Source organism: Anolis carolinensis, unplaced genomic scaffold, assembly GCF_035594765.1.
Source record: "Anolis carolinensis isolate JA03-04 unplaced genomic scaffold, rAnoCar3.1.pri scaffold_13, whole genome shotgun sequence".
Classification (NCBI taxonomy): Eukaryota; Metazoa; Chordata; class Lepidosauria; order Squamata; family Dactyloidae; genus Anolis; species Anolis carolinensis.
Genome location: NW_026943824.1, coordinates 16,066,941 through 16,086,313, shown reverse-complemented (window position 1 = coordinate 16,086,313; position 19,373 = coordinate 16,066,941). Strand labels below are relative to the sequence as shown.

General features: G+C 32.3%; 1 protein-coding gene across 3 annotated transcripts in view; it reads right to left on the bottom strand.

Moving 5' to 3' along the window:
• Positions 1-16,438, bottom strand: part of vrk3 (VRK serine/threonine kinase 3) — a 37,216-nt gene extending 20,778 nt beyond the window's left edge. For 2 of the 3 annotated variants that reach the window (XR_010001130.1, XM_062964226.1), the window contains exons 1-5: positions 16,284-16,438; positions 12,586-12,716; positions 9,336-9,479; positions 5,970-6,110; positions 4,547-4,599 (exon numbers count right to left, since the gene is read on the bottom strand). Coding sequence is in view for 2 of the 3 variants with exons in the window: in XM_062964226.1 (XP_062820296.1) it covers positions 4,547-4,599; positions 5,970-6,110; positions 9,336-9,479; positions 12,586-12,716; positions 16,284-16,369 (555 nt within the window). In the remaining variant the exon portion in view is untranslated. The remainder of the gene's footprint in view (positions 1-4,546; positions 4,600-5,969; positions 6,111-9,335; positions 9,480-12,585; positions 12,717-16,283) is intronic. The other variant, XM_062964227.1, reaches the window with a different exon arrangement.
• Between the last annotated feature and the right edge of the window lie 2,935 nt (positions 16,439-19,373).

The window sequence follows — 19,373 nt, the reverse complement described above, 5'->3', positions numbered from 1 at the left end:
AAATAGATAGTATAGAACATTCAACAAAAAACAACAACACACAAAAAACAAACCACATAAAAACAATAATGACAAGTTACACAATATTAATAAAAACAAGGTTTGTGACTATATGGCAATGTAGACTCAGGCCCCATCTACCCTGCCATATAATCCAGTTTGAACCACATTATATGATCAGTGTAGACTCATATAATGCAGGCTGAATTGCATTAAACTGGATTATATGAAGCCTCATCTATCTCGCCATATAAACCAGTTTGAACCACATTATATGGTCAGTGTAGACTTTTATAATGCAGACTGAACTGCATTAAATTGGATTATATGAGGCACCATCTATCTTGCCATATAAACCAGTTTGAACCACATTATATGGTCAGTGTAGAGTCGTATAATGCAGATTGAACTGCATTAAACTGGATTATATGAGGCCCCATCTATCTTGCCATACAATCCAATTTGAACCACATTATAGGGTCAGTGTAGACTCATATAATGCAGAATGAACTGCATTAAACTGGATTATATGAAGCCTCGTCTCTCTTGCCATATAATCCAGTTTGAACCACATTATATGGTCAGTGTAGACTCGTATAATGCAGGCTGAATTGCATTAAACTGGATTATATGAGGCCCCATCTACTCTGCCATATAATCCAGTTCCAGTATGCAATTTAACTGCATTGAGCTGGATTATGACAGTGTAGCCCAGTTAAATCTGCATTATATGAGTCAACACTGAGCATATAATGCAGTTTAAACTGCATTATATGACAGTGTAGATGGGGCCGAAGTGAAAGCTTCTCTGATTATGCAGCTTGGAGTCCCTATGCCTTACAAAGCTTATAAACCCACTCCACATAATAGTTCCTACCACTCAGTGTTCGTCTTTTTTTATTACTTATGCCCTTGAGAAGTCATTAGATTTGCTTATTAAGCACAAGAGAGATTATAGATGAAAATGATTGAGTAAATTTGCCTGCAAGTTTAATTCGATTATGATTATTTAAATCTCAGAGAACAGGAAACAGAATAGGAAAGAATACACAGTTTAATAACTGTAGAGATACATGTCTGAGTTACAAAGACAGGGGATAGAAAATGTAATTTCCAAAGGAAACAGGGGATTTGGGTTGAAAATGTAAGCAAGCCCTGATTATTTAAAGCCAGCAACAGAATCAAAAGAACCCAGTCTTCACAATAGATTAGATTCCAACCCTCCCTTTGCTATACAAATTCCTGTCTGTTGTCATAACAAACAGGTAAAGCATCACAGATTATCCAGTGGTCAAAAGTGTTAGTGCCTTTTAATTAGGATAGAAATGTTTACAAGCTTTAATACAAACTAAGGTCCTCCAAGGTCATTTACCTGGCCCCTGCCCTCAGTTTTATAATATAATACTTTTATATCAGTTTTAATAATATAATATATTGTATATACATGTAATGTTGATAATAATATTATCATGTTATACAATATAATACTAATAATAATACCATATAATAATATTGATTATATGTTATATATATCTATATATATAAAAGGGTAATGAAATTTCGGCCTAGGACAAAACAACAAAACGACACATCCCAGAAACACTAAACTTGGCATCACAACCCCTCATCCATGCCTCTATGTTCATACAACAAAAAGAAAAGAAAAATAATGTCCTAATTAGAGGGAGAGGAATAATTGTTTTTATTCCAATTGCTGCCATTTGGAAGGCTAAGTTCCGCCCACTTGGTCTCCTAGCAACCCACTCAGCCCAGGGGACAGGCAGAGTTAGGCTTCACTGAGGCCTCTTCCACACTGCCTATAAAATACAGATTATCTGCCTCTACGTTCATATAACAAAAAGCTCCAGCTACTCCAGAAAACAGCCAGGCTTTGAGACTGCAAGGCTATTTGCTGCTATTCCACCTGGCCAACAAAGGATTCCCATAAGCCACAGCAACGCATAGCCGGGCAAAGCTAGTCTATATATATAAAAGGGTAATGAAATTTCGGCCTAGGACAAAACAACAAAACTACACATCAAGGACAAACACTAAACTTGGCAGCACAACCCCTCATCCATGCCTCTACGTTCATACAACAAAAAGCTCCAGCTACTCCAGAAAACGGCCAGGCTTTGAGACTGCAAGGCTATTCACTGCTATTCCACCTGGAAAACAAAGGATTCCCATAAGCCACAGCAACGCGTGGCCAGGCAAAGCTAGTTACATATAATATTACATTATAGTGGTATAATTCAATATAGTAATATATAATGCTAATATTGTGCTATGCTAATAATATAATATATTGTATGTACATACAGCTGCTCTGAGTCTCCTTCGGGGTGAGAAGGGCAGGATATAAATGTAGTAAATAAATGTAGTAAATGAATAAATAAATAATTTTAGACTTAGGCTCACCCAAAGTCTGAAATGACTTGAAGGCACACAACAACAACAATCCTAATTAACTTGACTATCTCATTGGCCAGAAGCAGGCTCACAATTCCCATTGAAATCCTGATAAGTTTATGTTGGTTAACATTGTTTTCATTTTTAAATATTGTATTGTTCTTTCATTGTTGTTGTTGTTGTTGTTGTTTTGCACTACAAATACAGTAGAGTCTCATTTATCCAACACTCACTTATCCAACGTTCTGGATTATCCAAGGCATTTTTGTAGTCAATGTTTTCAATACATCGTGATATTTTGGTGCGTAAATACAGTAATTACTACATAGCATTACTGCGTATTGAACTACTTTTTCTTTCAAATTTGTTGTATAACATGATGTTTTGGTGCTTAATTTGCAAAATCATAACTTGATTTGATGTTTAATACGCTTTCCCTTAATCTCTCCTTATTATCCAACATATTCGCTTATCCAACGTTCTGCCGGCCTGTTGGATAAGCGAGACTCTACTGTATTTAAAGCCAGCAACAGCAGCAAATGGATCCAGTCTTCACAATAGAAAAGGTATCAAGATTAGACTCCCTTTGCTATACAAATTCCTGTCTGTTGTCATAACAAACAGGTAAAGCATCACAAATTATCCAGTGGTCAAAAGTGTTAGTGCCCTTTAATTAGGATAGAAATGTTTACAAGCTTTAACATTTTAACATCTGTGTGGTGTTCAAAAAAGAAGAAGAAAGGACACAATACTAATTTACTAACAAGGGAAATTAAATTTTAAGGTGTATATGGTAATACAGTAGAGTCTCACTTATCCAACATAAACGGGCTGGCAGAATGTTGGATAAGCGAATATGTTGGATAATAAGGAGACATTAAGGAAAAGCCTATTAAACATCACATTAGGTTATGATTTTACAAATTAAGCACCAAAACATCAGGTTATACAACAAATTTGACAGAAAAAGTAGTTCAATACACAGTAATGCTATGTAGTAATTACTGTATTTACAAATTTAGCACTAAAATATCACGATGTATTGAAAACATTGACTACAAAAATGTGTTGGATAATCCAGAATGTTGGATAAGCGAGTCTTGGATAAGTGAGACTCTACTGTAATTAAAATTAGATAATATATACAGTAGAGTCTCACTTATTCAACATAAACGGGCCGGCAGAACGTTGGATAAGCGAATATGTTTGATAATAAGGAGGGATTAAGGAAAAGCCTATTACACATCAAATTAGGTTATGATTTTACAAATTAAGCACCAAAACATCATGTTGAACAACAAATTTGACAGAAAAAGTAGTTCAATACGCAGTAATGCTATGTAGTAATTACTGTATTTACGAATTTAGCACCAAAATATCACGATGTATTGAAAACATTGACTACAAAAATGCATTGGATAATCCAGAATGTTGGATAAGCGAGTGTTGGATAAGTGAGACTCTACTGTATTAAATAAATAAACTGATGAGAAAAATTAAGACGGACTTTGTTATAGAATAAATTTGGAATTTTTAGTACAGTAGAGTCTCACTTATCCAACATAAACGGGATGGCAGAACCTTGGATAAGCGAATATCTTGGATAATAAGGAGGGGTTAAGGAAAAGCCTATTAAACATCAAATTAGGTTATGATTTTACAAATTAAGCACCAAAACATCAGGTTATACAACAAATTTGGCAGAAAAAGTCATTCAATACACGGTAATGATATGTAGTAATTACTTATTTACGAATTTAGCACCAAAATATCACGATGTATTGAAAACATTGACTACAAAAATGCATTGGATAATCCAGAACATTGGATAAGCGAGTGTTGGATAAGTGAGACTCTACTGTAATTAAAATTAGATAATATATATTAAATAAATAAACTGATGAGAAAAATTAAGACGGACTTTGTTATAGAATAAATTTGGAATTTTTAGTACTTTAGAGCAGTCACGGGCAAACTTGGGCCCTCCAGGTGTTAGGAATTGTGGGAGTTGGGAGTCCAAAATATCTGGACCCATGCCTGCTAGAACCCTTTCCATTGTGTTTGCTATTTTGGATTTGTTGAGCTCCAGTTTAAATAACATTCTGTTACACCCGACACAGAGGTCTGGACTCACAAGTTTGAGGGTGTATCTCTGCTTAGGAAGGCAGGCTCCAGAGGCTGACTCTGCTGTGAAAGGATGAAATACATTCACGGTTATGGATAAATACAAATCACAGTGCTTTTAAAAAAAGGAAGACCCTATCAAGCCCAAAAGCGCTCTAATCTCTGCTTTTGATGAACAGGAATACATTGCTGCCGAGGCCTTCTGCATTCTAGGTATTATTATTATTATTATTATTATTATTATTATTATTATTACAGTAGAGTCTCACTTATCCAACATAAACGGGCCAGCACAACGTTGGATAAGTGAGTATGTTGGATAATAAGGAGAGATTGAGGAGAAGCCTATTAAACATCAAATTAGGTTATGATTTTACAAATTAAGCACCAACACATCATGTTATACAATATATTTGGCAGAAAAAGTCATTCAATAGGCAGTAATGTTATGTTGTACGTAATAACTGTATTTACGAATTTAGCACCAAACTATCACGATGTATTGAAAACATTGACTACAAAAATGTGTTGGATAATTCAGAACGTTGGATAAGCGAGTGTTGGATAAGTGAGACTCTACTGTATTATTATTAAGGTAAAGGTAAAGGTTTCACCTGACGTTAAGCCCAGTCATGTCCGACTCTGGGGGTTGGTGCTCATCTCCATTTCTAAACCAAAGAGCCGGCGTTGTCCATAGACACCTCCAAGGTCATATGGCTGGCATGACCACATGGAGCGCCGTTACCTTCCTGCCAGAGTGGTACCTATTGATCTACTCACATTTGCATGTTTTCGAACTGCTAGGTTGGCAGAAGCTGGGGCTAACAGCAGGTGTTCACTCCAGGTTCGAACCTGCAACCTTTCAGTCTCCAAGTTCAGCGCTTTAACACACTGCACCAACGGTGGCTCTATATTATTATACTGCATTTATTATTATTATTACATTTATTATTTCGTTGTATTATTATTAAAAGGATACATAAGCACATTTACATTGAAGAAGATGAGAATAATGATTTAATCAGAGTTGAACAGTCATATCTTAAATTACAGTTTGATGTAAAGATTCAAAAACATTTAAACTGCTGATGCCTCAATTAATGTAATTTTATTGGTATCTCGGCGTATACTGGAGTCAATGTTTTCCCAGTTTTTTGTGGTAAAATTAGGTGCCTCGGCTTATATTCTGGTCGGCTTATACTCGAGTATATACGGTATTTTATTAAGAACTGCTTTGGGTGTTTATTTTAAATGGAAAATCACGCTTTAAAGGAAACATCAATAAAATGAAGAAGCCCAAAATAACAATCAGCTTGAAATAAGTCTACAAAAATGGTTCTGGTCCACATACAGGGGCAAGTTATATTAGTTTCATCACAAAGATGAAACTAGAGCATAGAACAGAACAGCATATTGGGTCCAATATTTTGTACCTTCATAGGTGAGCCCACAGTCATCCTCGCCGAGAAGACTTCTAAGAACCCAGTGTTTATCATTCAGGTCGGTCAGGATCTGGCCTTCGGGGAGAGGCCTCACGCTTCGGCTCTTTTTGGGAGAACGGAGGCTGGTTTTTGCTTTCCAAAAGAAAAACAAATATTTTATTTATCTATTTATTTACAGCATTTCTACCCCACCTTTCTCACCCGAGGGGACTCAAGGCGGCTTACAAAAACTGGCAAAATTCAATGCCTTCTATTGTTATATTGCTGTTTTGATCTTATGTTGTACTGTTTATTTTATGTAATGTATTATTTAATTGTATTATGTTATGGTTTATTGTATTGTCTTGGGCATGGCCCCATGTAAGCCGCCCCGAGTCCCCATTGGGGAGATGGTGGCGGGGTATAAATAAAGTATTATTATTATTATTATTATTATTATTATTATTATTATTATTACTTCTATTCGCAAGCACCTGCATCACAAGGGCAGACAGTCATGCCTTGTTGTTGACAAAAAATAAAATGCAAACACTATTTTTGTACAACACCAAGGTGCCTCCAACATCTTTCCATTTGAGCAATTTTAAGAGAGGCAGGTATGTGCCATTTCATTATCGCTATTGCTAAAACAAACTCCCAGCAGGACTGTTGAAACAGGGGGTCTATAATATAATAATAATAATAATAATAATAATAATAATAATAATAATAATAATAATAATTGCAAGAGGCCACCCTACTGGGATCTGTGCACATCATCCGAAAATACATCACATAGTCCTAGACACTTGGGAAGTGTTCGACTTGTGATTTTGTGATACGAAATCCAGCATGTCTGTCTTGTTTGCTGTGTCATAATAATAAAATAATTAATAATAATAATAATAATAACTTTATTTGTATTCCTCCCTATCTCCCCAAGGGGACTCTATTAGCAAACACACCTCTTCCCTCCACACTATGGAATTATATCACTTTGATAGCACTTTGATTGCCATAGCTACCCTTTTTCCCCTAAAATAAGACATCCCCAGAAAATAAGACCTAGTAGAAGTTTTGCTGAACTGCTAAATATAAGGCCTCCCCCGAAAGTAAGACCTAGCAAAGTGTTTGTTTGGAAGCATGCCCGCCAAACAGAACACCAGAGCATGTAGGATTGGTAAATGTATGTACCATAGAGTGTTGTACATGGAAATAATGGTAGTAACAAGAAATTCTTGATAGGATTCACAGTTTGTCTGGTTATGCTGGTTTGTGATGACAACTACTGTACAGTATAGAATAAATGTTCATTTTATTTGTTCAACAATAAATGTGAATTCTTCTTCATGGAAAAATAAGACATCCCCTGAAAATAAGACCTAGAGCATCTTTGGGAGCAAAAATTAATATAAGACACTGTCTTATTTTCGGGGAAACACGGTAGGTCCTGTGAGATAATGGGATTTGCTGATTGTCGTGGTATCAGAGCTCTCTGACAAGAAATAAGAGAAAGGTACTGTATATACTCGAGTATAAGCGTAGTTTTTCAGCCCTTTTTCTAAGACTGAAAAAGCCCCCCTCGGCTTATACTCGGGTGAGGGTCCTGGTTGGCTTATATTTGGGTCAGCTTATACTCGAGAATATATGGTGCATTTATTATTTTTCTCTATTATTATTGGTATTATTACATTTATTATTTTTCTCTATTATTGTTGCTACTATTACATTTATTTTACTCTATTTTTAATTATTATTAATACATTTATTATTTCACTCTGATCTTATTATTATTACATTTATTATTTTATTCTATTATTACATGTATTATTTCCTGTATTTTTATTATTATTATTATTATTATTATTATTATTATTATTATTATTACATGTATTAAAGGCCTGGCTCTTCAAACAGGCCTTTGAAGAAGTACCGCCCACTGTATACTAAACCCTGGTACTAGTGGGTTCTTCTGACCAGTTGTACCTCTTGGTTAACTCCTTGACATAGCCTCAGTGTTCACCCCAGTCTAAGGCTCTTCCCATGACCTAGTAGCACCCTAATAATAATAATAATAATAAAAATAAAACTTTATTTATACCCCGCCACCATCTCCCCAACGGGGACTCGGGGCGGCTTACATGGGGCCATGCCCAGACACCATACAATATAACAAAATAAAACAACATATCATAACACATATCTTAACTTCCTTCTTGTTTACAAGTTCCACTCAGTGCACTTTGCCCAGCTCATTTTATGTTTTTATTGCTGTGTTTCTCAAGTGTTTTATAATGATTGTGATTTTTTAATGCCTTTTAAATTTATTTGTGTGTTTTTGTATTTGGTATTATTGAATGTTGGTTTTATATCTGTAAGCCGCCCCGAGTCCCTCTGGGGAGATGGTGGCGGGGTACAAAAATAAAATTATTATTATTATTATGGATGGCAAAGAAGTTTTCCCCCTCTGCTTCTGCAAAAAAAATTCTATTATTATTAAAAGGATACATAAGCACATTTACATTTACATTGAAGAAGATGAGAATAATGATTTGATCAGAGTTGGACAGTCTTATCTTAATTTAGAGCTTTATGTAAATATTCAAAAACAACCTACTGATGCCTCAATTAATGTAATTTTATTGCTATCTATTTTTATTTCTGAAATTTACCACTCTTGGCTTATACTTGAGTCAATGTTTTCCCAGATTTTTTTGTGGTAAAATTAGGTGCCTCGGCTTATATTTGGGTCGGCTTATACTCGAGTATATACGGTATATCACTCTGATAGCACTTTGACTGCCATAGCTCTGTCCTATGGGATAATGGGATTTGCCGTTTGTTGTGGTATCAGAGCTCTCTGGCAAGAGACAAAAGAAAGGTAAATATCTCATAAAATAAACAAAAAAATCCCAGGATTCTATAACATTGAGGCATGGTAGTTAATACGTTATCAAACCACTACAATTCTTCAATGAGGATCTGCTTTACTATGAGAGCGATTCGACAGTGGAATACATTGCCTTGGATGGTAGTGGATTCTCTAGTTTTAGAGGTCTATAAACAGAAGTTTGGTGGCATTCACTCCTTTAGGATTTTTTGAGATTTAAAGACACGATTTCCTGGGTTCACAGGAGGAGGAACAGGATAAAAGTGCCATTAAATGAATAAAAAGATCAAATTCAATGCAGGAAAAGAGGCAGGAAATAACTGAGAGCCAGCTAATATTATTTTCTCAGACAAAGTGTAACTTTTGGCACGTCTTTTGGATTCACAGGGGAAAAAAGAACCCAAATAGAAGTCTGGAAATCCCTAAGAGGCACGATGAAGCATTGCTATCTGCAAAAGGGAATCTTTGCAATGCCCAACAATACTCACTTTTTGCTTTTGGAGACACAGTAGGTGTTGATTTCTGTGCAAGGGCTGCTTTAGGTGAAGAAGAGGCTTTTTCTTTGTCTGGTAAAAACAGCTCCACTTTTTTCTTTGCAGCAGGTAGCTGATCCTGGATTGCCTGACTTAGTCCTGTGCAAAAACAAAGGTGACATTATCATAATGACAAAAGTTTGTTTTCTAAAAAGGTAAGCATGATGCCAGTAGTTCTAGAAGATGGCATCTGAGGCAACCTGGCAGCAGCGAGGAATAACATAGGACTAGCATTCATATTCCAAAATATTTCTTCCCCTTCGTCCATTTTTGGATCGCCCACATTTTAAAAATCGAAATAATTTTCACAGTTCACGTCTCGGGGAAATTTGAGGATTTATAAAACCAGAATCTGTTCATTAAAAAAAACTGTAAAAGCAGAGCAACTGCAAATAAAAAAGAAAACTTCATGAATGGTTTTCTGCAAGTCTCTTGGTTGGCATCTTACTTATATAGATAAAAATAAAGGTTTTCCCCTGACATTAAGTCTAGTCGTGCCTGACTCTGAGGATTGGTGCTCATCTCCATTTCTAAGCCGAAGAGCCGGCTTTGTCCCTAGACACCTTCAAAGTCATGTGGCCATTGGCATGACTGAATGGAATGCCGTTACCTTCCTGCCAGAGCGGTACCTATTGATCTACTCACATTTGCATGTTTTTGAACTGCTAGGTTGGCAGAAGCTGGGGCTAACAGCGGGAGCTCACTCTGCTCCCCATATTCGAACCTGCGACCTTTTGGTCCACAAGTTCAGCAGCTCAGGCTTTAACACGCTGTGACACCAGCAGCTCCCTCTTATTTATATAGACTTGTAGAATTTCCAAGAGCATTATTTTGAGACCCAATGTGCAGCAGAAGCAAGCAAACAATTGGATTAATCCTCATTGGATTGACTATGACTTTTGGCAACCCTATGAATGGGAGACCTCCATGATACCCAGTTATCAAGAGCCCAGATTACCTCTGGCAAACCAAAATGTCACAACCAAACTCAAAGTTGTATCAGTCAATCATTCTTTATTACGGTCCAATTTGTACTATATAATATAATAATATTGTGCTATGGCAATAATATAATATATTGTATATACATGTAATATTGATACTAATATTATAATGTAATGCAATATAATACTAGAAATTAATACAATATAATAATATTAATTATATATTATATATTAAATCGGGGTCCCTGGTGGCATAGTGTGTTAAAGCGCTGAGCTGCTGAACTTGCGGACCAAAAGGTCCCAGGTTCAAATCCCGAGAGCGGAATGAGTGCCCAGAGTTAGCCCCATCTCCTGCCAACCTAGCAGTTCGAAAACATGCAAATGTGAGTAGATCAATAGGTACCGCCCCGGCGGGAAGGTAGCGGCGCTCCATGCAGTCATGCCGGCCACATGACCTTGGAGGTGTCTATGGACAACGCCGGCTCTTCGGCTTAGAAATGGAGATGAGCACCAACCCCCTAGAGCGGAACACGACTGGGCTTATCATCAGGGGAAACCTTTACCTTTTACCTAATTTCCGACAATGTTGCTACTGTATGTTCATTTTATGCAATTCTATATTTATTTGTAGTCAATTTGTTAGTGTATTTATTATTATTGGATGGATACGTAATCGCATTTACATTGAAGATTAAAGTAATGATTTAATCAGAGTTGGACAGTTTTATCTTAAATTACAGTTTCATGTAAATATTCAAAAACATTTAACCTACTGATGCCTCAATTAATGTACAGTAGTCTCACTTGTCCAAGCTTCACTTATCCAAGGTCCTGTATCATCCAAGGTAGTAATTTTGTAGTAAATGTTGCAATGTTTTGGTGCTAAATTCGTAAATACAGTAATTACTACTAACGTTACCGTGCTTTGGACTGCTTTTTCTGTCGATTTGTTGTAAAACATGATGATTTTGGTGCTTAATTTGTAAAATCATAATGTAATTTGACGTTTAATAGGCTTTTCCTTAATCCCTCCTTATGACCCAACATTTTTGCTTATCCAACGTTCTGCCGGCCCGTTTATGTTGGATAAGCGAGACTCTACTGTATTTAAGAGCCCGCTACCAAGCTCTTGTTGACAAGGGGATTTCCCTGGATTCTAACAGCAAGACACAGGATAGCACAACTCAAGGTTGTAAGCTGTTTGGGTTGTGTGTCCAGCTGTAGTGTGATCTCCGCACTACTATGCTTTCATTCTGCCTGGACACTGTTGTAGAAACTAGCCTGTCCAATTCTAAGCTACTAAATACTCTCTATAGCAGGGGTCCCCAAACTTTTTAAGCAGAGGGCCAGTCCACAATCCTTCAGACTGTTGAGGGGCCGAATTATCATTTAAAAAAAATACAAACAAATTCCTATGTATACTGCACATGTCTTATTTGTAGTGCAACAACAACAACAACAATGAAAGAACAATACAATATTTAAAAATGAAAACAATTTTAACCTATTTTAACATAAACCTATTAGGATTTCAATGGAAAGTATGGGCCTGCTACTGGCCAATGCGATAGTCAAGTTAATTAGGATTGTTGTTGTTGTTGTGCGCTTCAAGTCATGTCAGACTTTGGCCGAGCCTAAGTCTAAAATTAATTATTTATTTACTGCATTTATTTACATTTATATCCCACACTTCTCACCCCGAAGGGGACTCAGAGCAGCTGTATGTACATACAATATATTATATTATTAGCATAACACAATATTAGTATTATATATTACTATATTGAACTATACTACTATACTATTATATAATATGTAATATATAACATATAATTAATATTATTATATGGTATTACTATTAGTATTATATTGTATAATATAAGATTATTATCAATATTATATGTATATACAATATATTATATTATTAGCATAACACAATATTAGCATTATATATTACTATATTGAACTATACTACTATACTATTATATAATATGTAATATATAACATATAATTAATATTATTATATGGTATTACTATTAGTATTATATTGTATAATATAAGATTATTATCAATATTATATGTATATACAATATATTATATTATTAAAACTGATATAAAAATATTATATTATAAAACTGAGGGCAGGGGCCAGGTAAATGACCTTGGAGGGCCGCATCCGGCCCCCGGGCCTTAGTTTGGGGACCCCTGCTCTATAGCCTTCAGACAAGGCTTGTCTGTGTTTCAGAGACCTATATTTGTACCTTTCTGTGAAGAAGATGGTGTGATTTGCATAGGCTCCTCTTCTTGTTTAGGCAACCGGCCTCCGCAAGAAGGGCAGAAGTTAAACACTGCCTCTGCTTTCTGTCCGCATTGTGGACAAAAATGAGCCATTCTGGGGAAAAAAGAAATCAAGAAGAAAAAAAGATCAAATCAATGTCAAAACAGAAAAAACACATCTTAATCCAAATAGGGAGGCTACATCATCTAGATAGGGCTCGTTTGTTTGCAAAGGTAATAATTGTTGCTTTGATGTAACACAATGAAGTACAACAAAAACAAAAGAGAAAAGAAGCAATTACTGTATATACTCGAGTATAAGCCTAGTTTTTCAGCCATTTTTTAGGGCTGAAAAAGCTCCCCTCGGCTTATACTCGAGTGAGGGTTCTGGCCGGCTTTTATTCAGGTCAGCTTATACTTGAGTATATAGGTACAGTAGAGTCTCACTTATCCAACACTCGCTTATCCAATGTTCTGGATTATCCAACGCATTTTTGTAGTCAATGTTTTCAACACATCATGATATTTTGGTGCTAAATTCGTAAATACAGTATTTACAACATAACATTATTGCATATTGAACTACTTTTTCTGTCAAATGTGTTGTATAACATGATGTTTTGGTGCTTAATTTGTAAAATCATAACCTAATTTGATGTTTAATAGGCTTTTCCTTAATCCCTCCGTATTATCCAACATATTTGTTTATCCAACATTCTGCCGGCCAGTTTATGTTGGATAAGTGAGACTCTACTGTATTCAGAGTTTATTTATTTATTTATTTATTATTTATTAGCGACATTTATATCCCGCTTTCTCACCCCAAAGGGGACTCAGGGCGGTTTACAAGTATAAATACATACAATATATTATATTAAATGACTATATTGCAATATTATTAGTAATATTGCATGTAATATAAATATTATATTAAATGTAATATTACTAATAATATTACAATGTAATGATATAGTACAATATAGTAATTTAATGCTAGTATTGTACTATGCTAATAATATAATGTATTGTATGTGAATGGAATTTGTAAGCCGCTTGAGTCCCCTTTGGGGTGAGAAGTAAATATAAATGTAGTAAATATAATAAATGTAGTAAATATAAGTATAAATGTAGTAAATAAGAAATAAATAAATAAATAATAGATATACATCTGCTTGGAGTTTCCTTCGGGAGAGATAAAGCGGGGTATTAATAAATATAATGATTAGATCATAATAATAATAAGATCATAATAATAAGTATGTAATAATAATATATTATATAATAATATATTATATTATAATATAGTAATAATAATATAAAATATAGTAATAATAGATACACAGCCACTTGGAGTTTCCTTCGGGAGAGATCAAGCGGGGTAGAAATAAATATAATAATAATATAATATATAATGTTAATAATAATATATAAACATAATAAACATAATAATAATACATATATAATAATATAATATAATATAGTAATTATTACTATATTATATTATAGTAATAATAATATAAAATATAACAATAATAGATACACAGCCGCTTGGAGTTTCCTTCAGGAGAGATCAAGTGGGGTATAAATAAAAAAAATATATATATAATATATAATGTTAATAATAATATATAAACATAATAAACATAATAATACATATATAATAATATAATATAGTAATTATTACTATATTATATTATAGTAATAATAATATAAAATATAGTAATAATAGATACTTAATAATATAGTAATTATTACTATATTATATTATAGTAATAATAATATAAAATATAACAATAATGTATATACAGCCGCTTGGAGTTTCCTTCGGGAGAGATCAAGTGGGGTATAAATAAATAAAATAATAATATAATATATAATGTTAATAATAATATATAAACATAATAAACATAATAATAATACATATATAATAATATATTATAATATAGTAATAATTACTATATTATATTATAGTAATAATAATATAAAATATAGTAATAATACACAACCACTTGGAGTTTCCTTCGGGAGAGATCAAGCGGGGTATAAATAAATATAATAATATAATATATAATGTTAATAATAATATATAAACATAATAAACATAATAATAATACATATGTAATAATATATTATAATATAATATATAATGTTAATAATAATATATAAACATAATAAACATAATAATAATACATATGTAATAATATATTATAATATAATATATAATGTTAATAATAATATATAAACATAATAAACATAATAATACATATATAATAATGTAATATAGTAATTATTACTATATTATATTATAGTAATAATAATATAAAATATAGTAATAATACACAACCAGTTGGAGTTTCCTTCGGGAAAGATCAAGCGGGGTATAAATAAAAATAAAAATAATATAATATATAATGTTAATAATAATATATAAACATAATAATAATACATATATAATAATATATTATAATATAGTAATTATTACTATATTATATTATAGTAATAATAATATAAAATATAACAATAATAGATAAACAGCCGCTTGGTGTTTCCTTCAGGAGAGATCAAGCGGGGTAGAAATAAATATAATAACACATATATAATAATATATTATAATATAGTAATTATTACTATATTATATTATAGTAATAACAATATAAAATATAACAATAATGTATACACAGCCCGCTTGGGGTTTCCTTCAGGAGAGATCAAGCGGGGTATAAATAAATATAATAATACATATATAATAATATAATATAGTAATTATTATTATATTATATTATAGTAATAATAATATAAAATATAACAATAATGTATACACAGCCGCTTGGGGTTTCCTTCGGGAGAGATCAAGCGGGGTATAAATAAATATAATAATACATATATAATAATATAATATAGTAATTATTATTATATTATATTATAGTAATAATAATATAAAATATAACAATAATGTATACACAGCCGCTTGGGGTTTCCTTCGGGAGAGATCAAGCGGGGTATACATAAATATAATAATACATATATAATAATATAATATAGTAATTATTACTATATTATATTATAGTAATAATAATATAAAATATAACAATAATGTATACACAGCCGCTTGGGGTTTCCTTCGGGAGAGATCAAGCGGGGTAGAAATAAATATAATAACACATATATAATAATATATTATAATATAGTAATTATTACTATATTATATTATAGTAATAACAATATAAAATATAACAATAATGTATACACAGCCGCTTGGGGTTTCCTTCAGGAGAGATCAAGCGGGGTATACATAAATATAATAATACATATATAATAATATAATATAGTAATTATTATTATATTATATTATAGTAATAATAATATAAAATATAACAATAATGTATACACAGCCGCTTGGGGTTTCCTTCAGGAGAGATCAAGCGGGGTATAAATAAATATAATAATACATATATAATAATATAATATAGTAATTATTATTATATTATATTATAGTAATAATAATATAAAATATAACAATAATGTATACACAGCCGCTTGGGGTTTCCTTCGGGAGAGATCAAGCGGGGTATACATAAATATAATAATAATATAATATATAATTTTAATAATAATATATGTTAATAATAATAATAATAATGGCAACATAGCTGCTTAGAGTCTGCTCCGTTACTTGACACACCTGTCGCCCGCAGGCCTTTCTTTCATGGCCTGCTGCTCCGTCCTTCCCGACCCGGAGCGGGGTCTCTTGCCCGGCTGCCGCTTCATGGTGCCCGGGAGGACGCCTCACGCGACTCCCCGGCCTGAGGCCTCGCTTCGGAAGTAGGAAAGAGGAGGGAGGAGGCCGGCCTATCAGGAGCCAAGAAGCGCCGGCAGGCCCGCCCACAACAACTCCCTTAATAATAAAAAATATTAATAACAACAATACTAAAGTATATCATTTTATTATTTTTAATATTATTTCCTTATTATCATTGTTTTATTGCTATATTACTTTACAATAATATTTTATTTTTACATTATTATTTTACTATAATGGTTATTGTATTGCTTTATATCATTATTATATTTTATTATTACATTATTTTCATAATATGTATCATTCTATTATTTTTAATATTTTTCCTTATCATTGTTATATTGCTATATTATTTTACAATAATATTTTATTTTTTACATTATTATTTTATTACTATAATGGTTATTGTATTGCTTTATATCATTATTATATTTTATTATTACATTATTTTCATAATATGTATCATTCTATTATTTTTAATATTTTTCCTTATCATTGTTATATTGCTATATTATTTTACAATAATATTTTATTTTTCACATTATTATTTTATTATAATAATGGTTATTGTATTGCTTTATATCATTATTATATTTTATTTTTACATTATTTTCATAATATGTGTCATTCTATTATTTTTAATATTATTATTTTATAATTATTATAATAAATAAGAATATCATTTTATTATTTTTAATATTATTTCCTTATTATCATTGTTTTATTGCTATATTATTTTACAATAACTTTTATTACATTATTATTTTATTATAATAATGGTTATTGTATTGCTTTATATCATTATATTTTATTATTACATTATTTTCATAATATGTATCATTCTATTATTAATATTATTTCCTTATTATCATTGTTTTATTGCTATATTTTTTACAATAATATAACTTTTTACATTATTATATTATTATAATGGTTATTGTATTGCTTTATATCATTATTATATTTTATGATTACATTATTTTCATAATATGTATCATTCTATTTTTAATATTATTTTATAACAATAATAAGTAAGAATATCATTTTATTTTTAATATTATTTTCTTATTATCAGTTTTATTGCTATATCATTTTACAATAATATAACTTTTTACATTATTATATTGTAATAATGGTTATTGTATTGCTTTATATCATTATTATATTTTATTATTACATTATTTTCATAATATCAGTATATTATTTTTAATATTATTACTTTATAATTTTATTATATTATTATTATGGTTATTGTATTGCTTTATATCATTATATTTTATTACATTATTTTCAGAATATAATTATATTATTTTCAATATTATATTATTATTAATAATAATAATATATTAAATATTATAACTATTATTGCTTTATATTATCATTTTATAGTCCAAAACACCTGGAGGGAGGGTCAAAATTGGCCCAGGCCTGGGCACTGACCATTGTATTCCATTTCCAGGTGTATTATATAGAATCACTAGCATTTCCCGGCCACGCGTTGCTGTGGCTTATGGGAATCCTTATGGAATAGCAGTGAATAGCCTTGCAGCCTCAAAGCCTGGCCATTTTCTGGAGTAGCTGGAGCTTTTTGTCGTATGAACGTAGAGGCATGGATGAGGGGTTGTGCTGCCAAGTGTAGTGTTTCTGGGATGTGTAGTTTTGTTGTTTTGTCCTAGGCCGAAATTTCATTTATATATATATATATATATATATATATATATATATATATATATATATATATATAAAAATAAATAAAAAAAATAAAAGCTGTGCCCGGCCACGCGTTGCTGTGGCGAAGTATGGTGGTATGGGAAATAAAGTCTTGAGGAATTGGTGGTAGTTAAAGTAAAGGGTCAAGGTGTGGAGTCCAGATAATCCAGTTAAAGCAGATAATATAAGATTATAAATGGGTTATATAGCTTTGTGGAAGGGCCTTGAGTCTACACTGCCATCTAATCCAGTTAAAATCAGATAATCTGTATTTTATAGGCAGTGTGGAAGAGGCCTAACTCTGCCTGTCCCCTAGGCTGAGTGGGTTGCTAGGAGACCAAGTGGGCAGAGCTTAGCCTTCTAACTGGCAGCAATTGGATAAAAACAATTATTCCTCTCCCTCTAATTAGGACTTTATTTTTCTTTTCTTTTTGTTGTATGAACGTAGAGGCATGGATGAGGGGTTGTGCTGCCAAGTTTAGTGTTTCTGGGATGTGTGGTTTTGTTGTTTTGTCCTAGGCCGAAATTTCATTACCCTTTTATATATATATATATATATAGATTATATTGTATTACAAAATAATATTATTACAGTAGAGTCTCACTTATCCAACGTAAACGGGCCGGCAGAATGTTGGATAAGCCAATATGTTGGATAACAAGGAGGGATTAAGGAGAAGCCTATTAAACATCAAATTAGGTTATGATTTTACAAATTAAGCACCAAAACATCATGTTATACAACAAATTTGACAGAAAAAGTAGTTCAATACGCAGTAGTGCTATGTAGTAATTACTGTATTTACGAATTTAGCACCAAAATATCATGATGTTTTGAAAACATTGACTACAAAAATGCGTTGGATAATCCAGAACGTTGGATAAGCGAATGTTGGATAAGTGAGACTCTACTGTATATAGATTATATTGTATTACAAAATAATATTATTAATATTATACGCATATACAATATGGCCATGTTCCAGAAGTATCCTCTCCTGACGTTTCGCCCACATCTATGGCAGGCATCCTCACAACCTCTGAGGATGCCTGCCATAGATGTGGGCGAAACGTCAGGAGAGAATGCTTCTGGAGCATGACCATATAGCCCTGAAAACATACAACAACCCTGTGATCCCGGCCATGAAAGCTTTCAACAACACAAGAGAAGTTCTGCAGGCTTGTTCTTTAGTTCTTTAAGATGTCCCACACAGACCTTTTCTCTGAGCGCCGTCACTTGTAAACAAAGTCCGAAACCAGTCG